Here is a 13,842-nt window from a genome sequence, read left to right as displayed (position 1 = left end):
GGGCTCAACTTCACTCCTATTTCTCTACCTCCTGCCCCTGAGCAGTGCAGGGAGATGGGGAATGGGAGTTGCGGTCAGTTCATCACACACTGTCTCTGCCGCTCCTTCCTCCTCAGGGGAGGACTCCTTATACTCTTCCCCTGCTCCAGTGTGAGGTTCTGCTCACGTGAGACAGTTCTCCACAAACTTCTCCAACGTGAGTCCTTCCCACGGGGTGCAGCTCTTCATGAACTGCCCCAGCATGTGTCCTTCCCATGGGGTGCAGTCCTTCAGGAACAGGCTGCTCCAGCGCAGGGCTCCCCATGGGGTCACAAGCCCTGCCAGCAAACCTGCTCTGGCATGGTCTTCTCTTTCCACAGGTCCGCAGGTCCTGGCAGGAGCCTGCTCCAGCGCAGGCTTCCCAGGGGGTCACAGTCTCCTTCAGGCATCCACCTGCTCCGGCATGGGGTACCTTCCACAGGCTACAGGTGGATATCTGCTCCACCATGGACCTCCATGGACTGGAGGGGGACAAGCTGCCTCACCGTGGTCTTCATCACGAGTTGCAAGAGAAGACCCTCTGCTCCAGCGTCTTGAGCACCTCTTCCCCCTCCTTCTTCACTGACCTTGGTGCTGCAGAGTTGTTTCTGTCACATCGTCTCGCTCCTCTCTCTCGACTGCCCTTTTACCGCAATTTTTTTCCCCTTCTTAAATATGTTATCACAGAGGCGCTTACCACCGTTGCTGATTGTCTTGGACTTGGCCAGCGGCAGGTCTGTATTAGAGCCGGCTGGCACTGGCTTTATCAGATGTGGGGGAAGCTTCTCGCAGCTCCTCACAGAAGCCACCCCTATAGCACCCCCACTACAAAAACCTTGCCACGCAAACCCATAAAATCCATCTACTAAATGTACAGCTCCATACACAGAAATCCCTTTTCACAGAGCAATACAACATTAGCATGTTGTGAACACTTTCCTTTATTGTGTTGCACCTTTCTTGTCCTTATTCTACCAAAGTAGACTAAGTATGGCTTTCTGGCATACACAGCATATCTAATCAATCATCTGTCCTGTGGGTACTCCTTTTTGTTTGGTTGGTTTTGGCAGAAGATTAAATTTTAGGGCCTCCTTTTTGGGTTTTTTTTGGTGGGCATTTTTTTTTGCTACCGTATTGTCTTACTAAATCAGTCCAAAAATTAAAAGATCGCAGAGTGCCATCCAGTGTTGCAGACTTCTGTCCCTGCAGAGCAAAAGATTTTTCATGTTGAGCTGAGGTCATTGGTTCAGGTGAGGGCCCTTAACTGTCAACACCAGAGTAATAAGGAGAATTCAATAGCAAACTTCAGAAGATCCACAATGCAGCAAGAACCAACCTTATACTGGGAATTTGCTGATGGATTTCTTGCAATCTAGAGAGCAATGCAGCAAGAACCAGCCTTATACTAGGAATTTGCTGATGGATATCTTGCAATCTAGAGAGAAGACAGTATTCTTCAGGCTGTACACACAGCCAGGGTAAAGTCACAAAGAAACCTTGGGGTTGATAGAAGACGACTGTACCTGTCTTTTCTAAGTGCTGTCACTTTCTGAGATATGAAAGGTTCACAAATAATTCCCCAAATTACTCTGGGAGTCTTTCCTAAGGTAGCTGTTTCTTTCTGGTCGTGGAAAGCATTGAAATTTCCTCCAGTAAGAGCTGGACTTGATGATCCTTATGGGTCCCTTCCAACTTGAGATATTCTATGATTCTATGGAATTTTTGGACTTCACTTTCAAGAGTCATAAACCAGCTTAACAGAGTATATGACCATCATCAGAGCATACTTAAAGATAATATAGAAGAAATTTCTGCTCAAAAAAGGCTAAACCAGGCTCGTTTTTTCAAGTTCCAAAGGTATGTCTCATTAAACAGTTGTGTGCTTGAGGAATAGCTTTCCATGAAACTGAGAGGTGTCAGTAAGGAGACTCATCCTCCAGGTCAGTTGAGTGCTCGGCAAGTTCTGTTTGTTCTTCAGCAGGTACCATAATAAAGTGGTTCCTCACAGAGAGGAGCCACCTCTATTTAAGATGCATTTTGTTAGAAACGTCATCTTTTTCAAATGGACTGATGTACATTGTGCATTTTTCCTTAACCTCAGCCAATAAAAGTAGTACCTGGTATTTCTGTTAGTCTTCTTCAGGTTGGTAATACCAAAGGACTTTTGTTAACCACAGAAGGTTTGAGAGTTTGAAATGTGCAGGGAGGAAATAGGTGTAGTTTTCCCCCAGTCAGTGTAACTTCTTATCCCAGCTCTGCACAGCAACCTCTCAGTTGATGATGACTAGTTTTTCTTTCTCCTGAGCAAGTAGGGAGCACTGCTGCAAATAGGCCCTGCTATAGATTATGCAAAAATCACTTTTCTTAAAGGTTTGTTAGCATGTAATTTACTTTTTGAATAAGGAAGGATGCCTGTGCATAAACCTGATAGCTTTATGCAGAAGGTGTTTGCCACTTCAGAGGAGTAAAAATAACTGTTTAATATATGAGAAAATATTTTCATAATGTAAGAATATAAAATTAATTGATCAGGTTTCCAGTGCCGACAAGCTTGGATTTCTGTATCCTGTCTTTCTATAAAATCTTTGTGATTGGTGGAAAAGTTTCTGATAAAAGCTGTTGGTAATACTTGTTATACTCTGGATTTCATAATGAAAATTTTTGCTTTTGATTTCCACTACAATGAGAGGAAATTTTGATTTTTTTGATTGTGAGTGAAGTTTACCTTTCAACCAACATATTGACGGCCAATGCTAATGTATGAAGGTGTACGTTCTGATGCCTTCGTTACTGATAGAGAGATTGCAGTGAGCATTGTTTGCATAAACAAATAGGCAAATGGTTATTTAGCCCATAGTAAACAATATGCAGATGTATTTGCCTAGTTTTCATTAATTAATCTTCATTTTTAAATTAAGATAATTTGATAGAAGATAATACTCCAGCCATGTAGGCACAGAATAGGCAATAGAAGTGGAACTTCACCTCCAGTATCCTGGCAATCCATCCCGACTTGCATTAGGGTCAGTTGGAGCTACCGTGATGTGCATAGTCCTAGTATCAGTTTAATCCTCACTCTTTCTGCTGAAATTAACAATAACCATGCCATCCATTTTGAGAGTGTTACTGTGATTTAAATCCTTTCCTTATGGATTTCAGTGTAAGGTTATAAGTCTTCTTGTAAAAGCCAGGGAATACTTATCAGCAGGGAACAATTTTGCCAAGTTTCAAGGGGTTTGAGCTGAACTTTAGAACGGTCCCTAGTGAGAACAATTCTTCCAAAATGCTGTCCAGTGACAAGTCTCTCTGTCACCGTAGACAAGGTGTAAAACTGACCTCCTTTGGACCCAGGTGAAAAGACAGTTTGAGGTATTCAAGAGAGGTATTAGGGATAAATGGGAACCTAATAATTCCATCTCCTCCCAGCCAATTTTAGTAGTAGTAAAGACTGAATGGACGAGAAGTTACGCTTTACACACAGTGTAGTCCAGTAAAGCATGAAAGAAGAAGAGCACCTGCGAATCCAGTTCTAAGTGATCTATGAATGATACTGGATGACCAGCTGATCCTAAAGTTCAGTGTCTCAGTTTTCATCAGTGCGTGGGTTTATGTTTATATATTCAGGAGGGTTGAAAATGGATTTAAACCTAGGGTTTATGCAACAATTCCTTGAATACCCCTTGCAGTGGGCCAGTAGGAATGAAACTATGGCAGTGTGGATGTTAACAAAACTCTGCTGTGGATGCTGGGTAAATATGGATGTTTCCAACGCCTGAAGTTATGACTGTCTTCTCTGCTATTTTTGTCTCTCAGCTAGGTAGAATAAAATACAATGCAAGCAGACTCACCTGAGCTATTATCATTCTAAGGTTATTCTTTAGACACAGTCTTAGATAGCTTGTTGTGAGGGTTATATCTGGTATAAAAATTCCATCTCAAATATTTAGCTAAATAATGTGGCATTTTCATAACTGTTTTATGGGTTTTTTTAGATACAGAGCCATAGTATACTGAATTTTGAAAACCATTGCCAGTACTGATTTTAAAAATCACAGTATGGCTGTCAGCTATGCTCATGATGCTGACTGCGCAATTATCCAAAACAGTTTTAAGAATATAAACATCCAGACAGTCTGATTCCCATTTTGCTAGTTAGAGAGAGCTGGCATAAAAAGATATACTACAGCGATGTATTATTTCGATTGCATTCCTTGTAAAATTGTCTTGTGTATCAGGATCAGTCCCTGCTGTTCTGAGCTCATCTATCTAGTGAGGAGTCAGAAAAGAAAAAGAATAGATGGAATATTAAATGCTTTCAGAGAATGAGGGGGAAAGTGCACTAGCTTTTAGAGTGAAGCAGCGTGTATCGTTTCTCCTTCCATTGGCTGTTTATCCAACATCAATACAACACTTTAGGAGCCAAATTACTAAACAAGCTGCCAATTAGGCTTGAAGTCAGCTGGATAGATTAGTGGCTAAGAGAGGCAGATACAAGATTTTCATCTCTTGAGCCAATTATGCAAGTGAATTACAATCCACAATGCTCCTTGGAAGATTTGAGGTAGAAAGACTGACTCTGCTGTGATAGACATAAGTGAGATCCAGGGTAGGGGGTAAGGGTTAGCAGGCTATGTATTGCAAAAATTACCCAAGCAAAAAGAGATCTTTCTAGGAAAGGATTTAAAGGATTTAAGGCTGCTGGGAGCAATAGAAGAGGAAATAATAGTTGTGGTAGGCTTTGCAAAGGCATTGCTGTTCTGCTCACAAGTCTTAATCATATAAAAGAAAGATGAAAGGCCAAGACTATATTTATGTACAGTGTCATTTTCTCAGAACTGTTTAAAACCAGTTTTCTTAACATCAAAAATAGTTCGGTGGCCAGAGATGAAATTGCTTCAATATACCTTCATTTGTTTCTTACAACTCGGGGGTGGGGAGGGAGAAAAAAAATTTCTTAAAATATTTTTCTTATTTAAGAGATTGAACCTAGCTGTATTGTAATTTTATTCACCCCAATATAAACCAAACATGCTTGATGTTAGTCTTAACCAGCGATTTGACCGTACAAGTAAATATTGTCACAGTAGTGGTTTATGGGGTCACAGTTCCTTCATTATTCTGTAAGAAATGATAACTTCATTGGTGAGCTTTTAATTTTTTTAGAAGCATTCTGCAAATGAAATGGATCTGTCAGATCAAAGCCGTGCATAGGCTCATTTGTTTCCTGCTGAAGATTTTGTGCACTGGTTTAACATTGTTTCTTAAAATATGAAGCAAATTTAAAACCTGAACTTTTGCAAGCTGTTGTATCCAAAAATGATTAAACAGATGTGGAGCCTGCAGCAGCATTAGACCTCTGATCTGATTTTAGCTTACAGATGGAATTAAATTAATTCATGGCAATCACTGTAAAATCAAGGGTATGGCGCTGAATGCTAGTGTACTATTTAACCAGGACATACCTATCTCAACAGCTGTTAAGAAAAAATTACATACTTTTATTTTTCATTGAAACCTGCCTTTAATGCCATCATAAATATCATATCAAAATTAAACAAATGTGATGAATTTTTTGTTTCCCCCTTCCCAATTTTGCCTCTTTCTTCTCAGAGGTTCCATATTCTGTGTATGTAAAGTCATATGCATCATACGTGCAGACCTTGAACTGTGTCTATTCAGATATGCAAAAGTTTGAGGACCGGCCTTTTTTTTTTTGTTGTTCAGTTCAGTTGGCAGTATTGCAAAGAGAAGGAACATAAGTGAGGGTATTCTACAGTGCTCTCTTTTCAAGCAAATTACTGTTCCTCGGTGTTTGCTCCTCACTTATGTAATGGCAGCCACTTCTACATACAGACTACTCATCTGGTAGATCAGGAACCAAATTGTATGGTTACTAAAAACATTTTCAGAATGTAGAAAGAAAAGACTCTTCACAGGAGATCCCTACAAATTATTTGTGCAGAAACTTCCTCATAAATAACTCCTGGAACCCCACAAAGCCTCATACAGCAATAAATTTAGAAAAACCTGCCTTTTTTTCTTAATTTGATTTGGCATAGCTATTTTTTGTGGGATGACTTTAATAATGGATTTATTTTGGTCTTGCTGCTGGGTGGGTCGAGACTGAATGCATCCCAGAGCTGGCACAGCCATTTTCAAGGCCAGCGTGCTTGGACCATTCTCTCTAACAAGCCCTACTGGCTAGTCCAAGAAGGGCCATAGGTGTGAATTAACAACTGAACTTGAAGATGAATATTGCAAGGACAATTACTGCTTTTAATTAGAAAATAAATGCCCAAAGCACAGGAAATGGCGGTCAGGGGAATAGCACAGAGTGTAGCATGATTTTTAAGTGCTCTCTCCTGTCATGCAGTCAATCAGCAATGCAAATTTTTTTTTTCCAGTTGCTGCTTGGTCATGAACTGGAGGAAGAGGGCAGTACCACTCTCCATATTCTTCTGATTCAAATAAAATATGTTGCATTACAGATAATTTTTTCAAATGATGAGTGAAAATTGCAGGAATATTAAAGATAGACATAGACAGTATTTAAATAAAAACTGACTATTCTGCAAAGTAGCGGCCTGCATCTATTAGATGTTTCTCACAATTAAAATAAAAGCTATCCATATTCACCTCATTTACAAGAAGGATTAATTAGTCAATTAGTAATATAGGCAAGCTGAGTGGGTTTTGGTTTTGCCTTATTCTTGCTGCAATACAAAGCCTCGAAGCACATTATCCTTTGGACAGTGTATGTTGTTTGATTGCTTGCCCAAAAGTGGGTTGTGAAGCCAAGTTTATGGTGGTTTCTGCTCTTTTTCTTTTTTATTTTTTTTTAATCTGGTGACGTATAAGAATAAAACAGAGCTCTGTGGGAGAGGTTTCAGAGATAGAACAGGAGGTAACAGGAGATAGATAAGTATGTACAGTGGAGGGACAAACCATTATTGTATACATTCTAGAAATACTTACATGTCTTTAAAACAAAAAGTATACTAACTATCCTGTCAGTCATAGAGAAAAAAAAAATCATTGGGCTACTTCCAAAAGTATGAGAAAATAAAAACATCAGTTTATTAAATAACATGTCAGGGTACAGATTGTTCTTTCATATGTCCTTTTTGTGAACTTGCTCTGGCTGTTTTGAGAATTGAAATTCATGTAGAAAGGTACATCTGTTACAGGAAAAGGTCTGTGGGGTTTACCCCCAAATGGACTAACAAAAAAACCTGTTTATGTTGGCTCAGGCTATGCCTTACATACCATTCTGGCAGCATTGCTGTCTTTGCCTAAGCAGCATTGTGAATAGTTCAATATTTCCAATTCTCAGATGTCATGAAATATACTCTCACCCTGGATCTTTCCTGCTTGGCAGATTTGTTGGATCTTTCTTCCCTTTCAAGTTTCCCCCTTAATTGTTCCACAGACGTTCATTAGAGCAATGCTCCATTTCTTACCATCACTTGTGAAAAGTGGACCAAAACACATTTCCAGGATTTTGCCCGAGAGGTTTACCAGAACTTTTGTTGAACAATAGCCTTTTTTCTTCCCCTTTTTTTTGAGCTGGAAAGCATAGCTAAGCAGGTTGCAAAGCCTCTGTTGTGTATGCCAGGCAGTGTCAGGGACTCATCTCTATGAAAATTGCCTCTGCCTGTGGGGGCCTGAAAAGAAAGGAAGTCTTGGACATTGAATTTTGTGCTGGTCAGTTCAAGAGGAGCCCTCTCGGGGACTGGAGGCTGCTGACTTAAAAGCCTTTGTTTTAAGCCAGCATTAAGCATAGCTTCAAACTAGTATTAAAGGATGCCTTCTCTCAATGCATTTCCCTCTTTCTTTGACTCAGGAGCTGAGATACTAGAAAGCTGTCTAGCTTTTATGTAGCCAGCATTTTACTGAATATGAACAGATCTATAGGTAGTGCTGGAGTACTGTAAATTCATCATCACAACCATGATGAGGTTTTTAATGTGCACCTCTCATTTTGAACTTCTGTCTGTGTATGCAGTTTCCACTGTGGGGCTTTGCTTTTTTTGTATGTGTGTGTGTTAAATGAGGCTTTTCAGAAGTGCATGTTCAACTTTTCTTGTGTTCTTGCTTAGTAAGTTAATAGAATGATGAGCCAGCTGCTTGTCAATCATAAATTCTTGATTGAAGACATTAGAGTATCCAAAACACAAACCCATAGCCTCGTTCTACAGATTTTTTTCAGAAGGTAGCACACCAGAATAATTAGGTAAAAAGTTAAATGGATAATATTTGAAGCTGGCACGTGGTGGGGGTTTTTTTGTTCTGTTGTCAGGGGGAAGGGAGACATTGAGCAAAGCTGAAAATAAAATCGAGCTACCTACATGCAACTGCTCATATTAATTCCAAACCTTCAGCCCTTTTAAAAATTGATTGTATTGTGTAACTTGATAAGTTTTACTGCAGATTCTTGAAATAAATATAATTTGTATCCCTCATGCAAGACAGTTATATATGGGATAGTTTATCCATGCATCATCTCCAAACTCAAGCTTGAAGAGTTTGGTTGACAAGGGAAAAATCAGCTTTGTTACTTGACGTTCACTTTTTATTTATGGTGCATTCATGGGGAAAAAAAATTGTTATTAAAGGAATGAATCTGTTCTATTCACACTTGCAATCCTGGTGATCTTTTCTGCAGTATGTTTGCAGCGTTTCTCAGAGATCTTGGTGGTATGGAGAGAAAAGTGTAAACAACGCTTAATGGCACTGAAAATACCGAAAGAAAATTTACAACATTCAGTAAAAGAGAAACTAAGTAGAGGTATAGCTGAATTTCAGAATATTAGACCCCTAGACCACTATTTCTGTAGCAACTGTAATTGTTTAATCAGAAATGATTCGTTGTGTTTTGTTGAAAGAGATCTTGAGCATTGATAAATATTGCTAAGAATGGAAAGATGGTTGTGATACTGTGATGTACCTCGGCTTAGTAACTGTATAGGACAAGAAATTCAGGTAATCTTGCCTATGTATTGGTAAACTTGTGCAGGTGATGCATGTTCTTTGAGAGTGGTGGAAAGCCCACTATATTGGAATATAAAAGATCGGTGACAATATTTGTCGTACTTGAAAACTGAGTGAGTCTTTAAAAACGTTAAAGATAAAGCAAAGTGTAAGACTGTATTATTTAGAATCATACATAGTCAGGAGGTCAACGTGTGCAAAGACAGCCTGTTCTAGCAACCTATTAGATGAATTAGGAGAATAAGAAGGTTTAAAGCTTTAAGGGAGATTATCCTGCTCTGCTCCACATGGCAGGCAGTGCTGATTAATGCTGTGTGTTTCTTTAATCTCAGGGCTTGTAGGTGAAAACACCCAACCAATCCCAGAAAGCAACATTGGAAACAGAATGCTTCAGAGTATGGGCTGGACCCCTGGCACAGGCCTTGGACCAGACGGCAAAGGGATAACAGAGCCAATACGAGCCATCCAGAGACCAAAAGGACTCGGACTTGGACTTAGCTGACAGAAATGCACTCTGGCTGCCCGATAAAAGTAAAGCTCAAAATTAATTTAAAAAGACAAAAAAAAAAAAAAAGGCAAACATATTATGTGTTGTGATCGGCAAATCCAGTTACTCTTCTCTCAGAGATCACTGAAGTCAATGTGCTTCACATTAGCTACACCAGCTGCAAGGTACAGCCACAGTGACAGAACCGGCATTTGAGTCCAACTTTATAATGGTGCTAAAATGTACAAAAACTCCTACTTTTTTATTTGCTCAGGTCCTAAAATTTGTATTAAGCATAAAATTCAGTGTATTCACTTTTTTTCATAAAAGTTTCTGACACAGCAGGTTTTAGTATGTAAGCAATTTTTTTTTTGTAACTATAATTTTGTCTCGAGTGTCTTGATAAGATTTTTACAGCTACTGTGTTTCCCCCTTTTCAGGCAAAGTTTCCAAACCTGGTATTTCTAGTGTTTAACAATATTTGAGGATAAGCTGTCTTTTTGCCCATAAGATACACACGTTTCCCACTGGAAGGTGATAGGGTGTGCAATTTTGTATAAGAGCATGAAAAATGGCTTTCTTGTCATAGGAATGCTGTTGTCTGGCCATGTATCACTGTCTTCCGCATTCAAGCTTAAAAGTAAAGCTTTTATACTTGTTTTTGCATTTACAGGATTATCTTTTTTCAGTAAATACTTTAAAAACTTGAAGTTTATTCTGACTTTGGATTTCCCTTTATATTAATAATCCTCAGTGTTTCCACATTTAAAAATAGTTTGAGCTTTGAACCAGGAAATTGTGTTTTAAAGATGACTGTCTTTCAGTGTTTGTATTCTGGGTTTTGGCATATTTTAAACATTGCAGTGTTCAACGTCGTGTTATCATTTGGTTCATGATCGTGCTGGTGCCAATGAGCCACAACCTTTAAGGATCATGAACAGAAAAAGGGCGAGGAGAAGCAGAATTAAGGTGGGGAAAAGGAAGGAAAAAGATACTTTGATGGCATCTCGCAAATCTAAGCTAGCAATTTAAAATCAAGAGGCATCATTAAGTGTTTTAATCAGTATCCTAATGTATCTGATGTCAGCAGAAGCAATTTCATTAAGCACCAACCAATCAAGCTCCTAGGGTACTTATTGGTCTGCAGTATAAAACAAATTCCACTTTAATTTTAAATGACAGGGCTGAAGGAAACTGTTGTTCACATGGACTAAGAAAATCCTGACAGCCCTCCCACCCCCCGCCCTGTAGTAGCTGGCAATATTTACCCTGACTGCAGAGGGAAGAGGATTTGATTCTCCAGTCTTTTTTTCTTCGAGAGAAGGATCTCTCCCTTCCTCTGTTCCCCAACTGCAGAGAAAAATACTTCCAGATGCTTTCAAAGATATTTCCTTAGAATAAAAAGAGCTCAGCTTCCTTCATGTGACTGTGAAACATAGTGATGAATTTTAAGAAGAGTTTTTATTACTTTTCTTTTTCTCTCAGCTTCACCCATTTTTCCAGAAAAACGTTACTAGGAAAAGAAGAAGTAGCAGCATTATAGCATTCAGTTTCCTTAAAAGAAATGTTCATGCTGTCCGCTGTGAGTACTGTCAGTTTGGAAACGTTGTTTCACCATAAACGTAGTGTAGAGTAAAAGGTCAGTACCTGATATTGTTTTTAATGATAGCTGAATGCACGTGTTCTCTGAGTTTCAGGAGAACTATTTATTGCTGTTTAAATACTTGATATGATTGTGTGATTTTGCTTTTTGAAATGATACTAAATTTTAAACAAACTTGGGATTTATAATCAACGTATACACTTTTTATTGGAAGGTTTTGGGGTGTAGCATAAAGTGAGTTCGCCACTTCAATATCTCTTGCACAACTAAACTGAATTAAATACATTCCATAGCCAAAGAATTTCAGGGCTACATAATTACAAAGGGCTGAGAGCCTGAAATTCTGCAGCTAGCAGAGGTGCCCATGTGTGTAAGCGTTATTTACAATAACAAATTTATGTGGCGTGTTCCCATTCTTTCAATGCAATGTGCTACTGAGGGCAAGTGAATTCTAAAGACCTCTTTGTATTGTACACCACAATCAAAAATTCCTTAAAATAATTTTTAATATGTGAATTGTGAAAGTGAATCTTTAAGTTCTGGTTGTTCTCTAGCTCTGTTTGCAACACTGTAAAGGTATATTCATTCTCTGTTAAAATTCCATTGTTGTGCTTTGGTTACAGCATCGACGTATCTTGGGCCGGAAATTCCAAGTGTGGCACACAGAACACTTGTTTGAAGTATTTGTGTAGCAGTAGTTCCTCGAGAAATCAGTCTGCAGCTCCAAAAGTACTTGAAAATATTTCCTGTTTTAAAAAGATAAGAGGGAAATAATGGATACATGTTGAGAGAAAACCTCTTTAGTCCATTCAGCTCCTTATTCATCCATTCATACAGATACAGTGAAGCAGCCAACCTAGTAAACAACCATAATGGAAGAAGTATTTAGTGTACTTGGAAATCTTACAACTTTTTGTTTTAAATCAGTCTGTTAGTGAGAAACTATTAGACATTAAGACTAGTCAAATTGATTTTGATATAAATATACTTTGTCTGTTTTCCAGCAGATATTCTCATAGATGCCACAACTGACAGCCAACTTTATCTGTTAGAGGCTGCAGAACAAACTGATTTATTAAAATATTTTAGTGTAGTGGTTTGAGATATTTTTGTTGTGGTAAAATTCCCATTCTGACTCACACTATTCATTTAATTTCAGTTTTTCCGTATCTCACAGAAGTAGTTTTAAAGATATTTCAGCGGTGTGATTTTGCAGAGTTAAAACTAGTGTTAAGAAACAAGACAAAAATGCATTGGTGGTTTTTTTTTAAGCCATTGCAATGTTAGTTGGCGCTTAAACAAGTCAGAGTACTTGGATTTTTTTTTCCCCCCCCATCAGTTCTTCCCCATACCTAACTTGCAGTCATACTATGATACCTGCTATAAAGCTGGCTCACAATATATTAAAACACATGTACAGGTATTTTCAGATAATAATTCTTAATGGCTGTGACACTGAAGGTTTTTTTTGCCTACATAAATAAGTATGGGATCATCTTGTGTCTAAAAGTTACCATTCACCACTTGCCAGATTCTTTCCATTTAGGTGTTTGATTAATCAGTAGCTCAGCAGTTACCATAGTGTTCTTCCTCTGCAGAATGTTTAGTGAAGAGACCTTAAGTATTATCAGCATTTCGTTTTGCTACATGTTCCATGATGTCTCACAGTTCTGTGAATTGAGCCGTTAACTGCCAATAAAAGAAACCCATGAGCAGTATCTTATTTTTAAATAAATATTTGTCAGCCAGAGAAGCATTATCAATGTGTTCATTTTAACAAGTTTGTCCCTGCATCTGTCTTTCTGCAATTAGGCCAATAATGGGTGTAGAATGGCAGTAAATAGCTGAATAATATGTACAGAACGCTTTGCTTTAAGAACGCAAATGCAAGATGAAATAAAATTCATGGAATCCATTCTTTGTGGGTATTGTATGTTCTTGTCTTTAAACTACCCTTTTCAGTAGCATTGTTATTGCACAGGTGAGTACAAAAGCATGCTCTTTCCGAAAATGTAATTAGGGTTGCTAATATCTTGCACCAAGCAGATGCGTATTATGCTAAAGCTATTATACTACCTTATATGTACCTTTTGGCTAGTACTTCTTTTCTACATTATTATTATCCAGCTGAAAACTTTACACCACGACGTCAGGAAATGCCTCATTTAAGATGCTTGCAGTACTTCTGTTATCGTATACTTCTAAGATGTTTAAATACAAGTTCTCTTCACTCTTTAAGTATGTGTATACTTTGATAACTGTGACAGGACCTTGTGCTTTCTCTTCAAACAGTTCTCCAAAGCTGCTCCTCCAAGGAGAACTCACACAGCCTTTGTTTTAGTTTCCCTCTCCCCACGCTCCCAGGGCAGTTTCAGTAAAGGCGTATCAGAAATGAGGATCCCTTCCCTCTTACTCTAAAGTCAAGAGACTTTTTAATTAGACTTTCATCCTTAGCAGAGTTGTCGGGAGCAATGGCATAGTTAACCACAGCAATTGCAGAACTGAGTTACCCACAATAGAGCCCCATACCTCAGGGCCGTTTGTGTGTATTCAGTCTGAGAAAACACAGTCTACATTATTTCTGTATTGACCTGTACTCCAGTTGTAAAGCTAATGTAAAATGTTAAAAGAAAAAATGGCATTTATAAAGATTGTTTTATGATTTTGCTGTGAATTTTCCCTGGAAAATGTTTTGTTGTGGACAAGTGGGGCTTTTTTACAGGTACAGTATTTAAGATTGGAT

General features: G+C 38.5%; 1 protein-coding gene across 1 annotated transcript in view; it reads left to right on the top strand.

The window, feature by feature from the left end:
* Positions 1-12,999, top strand: part of GPATCH2 (G-patch domain containing 2) — a 130,554-nt gene extending 117,555 nt beyond the window's left edge. Inside the window, exon 10 of the mRNA XM_075413014.1 lies at positions 9,342-12,999. Within this exon, the coding sequence (XP_075269129.1) occupies positions 9,342-9,511 (170 nt within the window). The 3' untranslated portion in view covers positions 9,512-12,999. The remainder of the gene's footprint in view (positions 1-9,341) is intronic.
* Positions 13,000-13,842: the final 843 nt, after the last annotated feature.

Source organism: Opisthocomus hoazin, chromosome 2, assembly GCF_030867145.1.
Source record: "Opisthocomus hoazin isolate bOpiHoa1 chromosome 2, bOpiHoa1.hap1, whole genome shotgun sequence".
NCBI lineage: Eukaryota > Metazoa > Chordata > Aves > Opisthocomiformes > Opisthocomidae > Opisthocomus > Opisthocomus hoazin.
The sequence above is the reverse complement of the archived record's forward strand: the minus strand, read 5'-3'. Positions and strand labels throughout refer to the sequence as shown.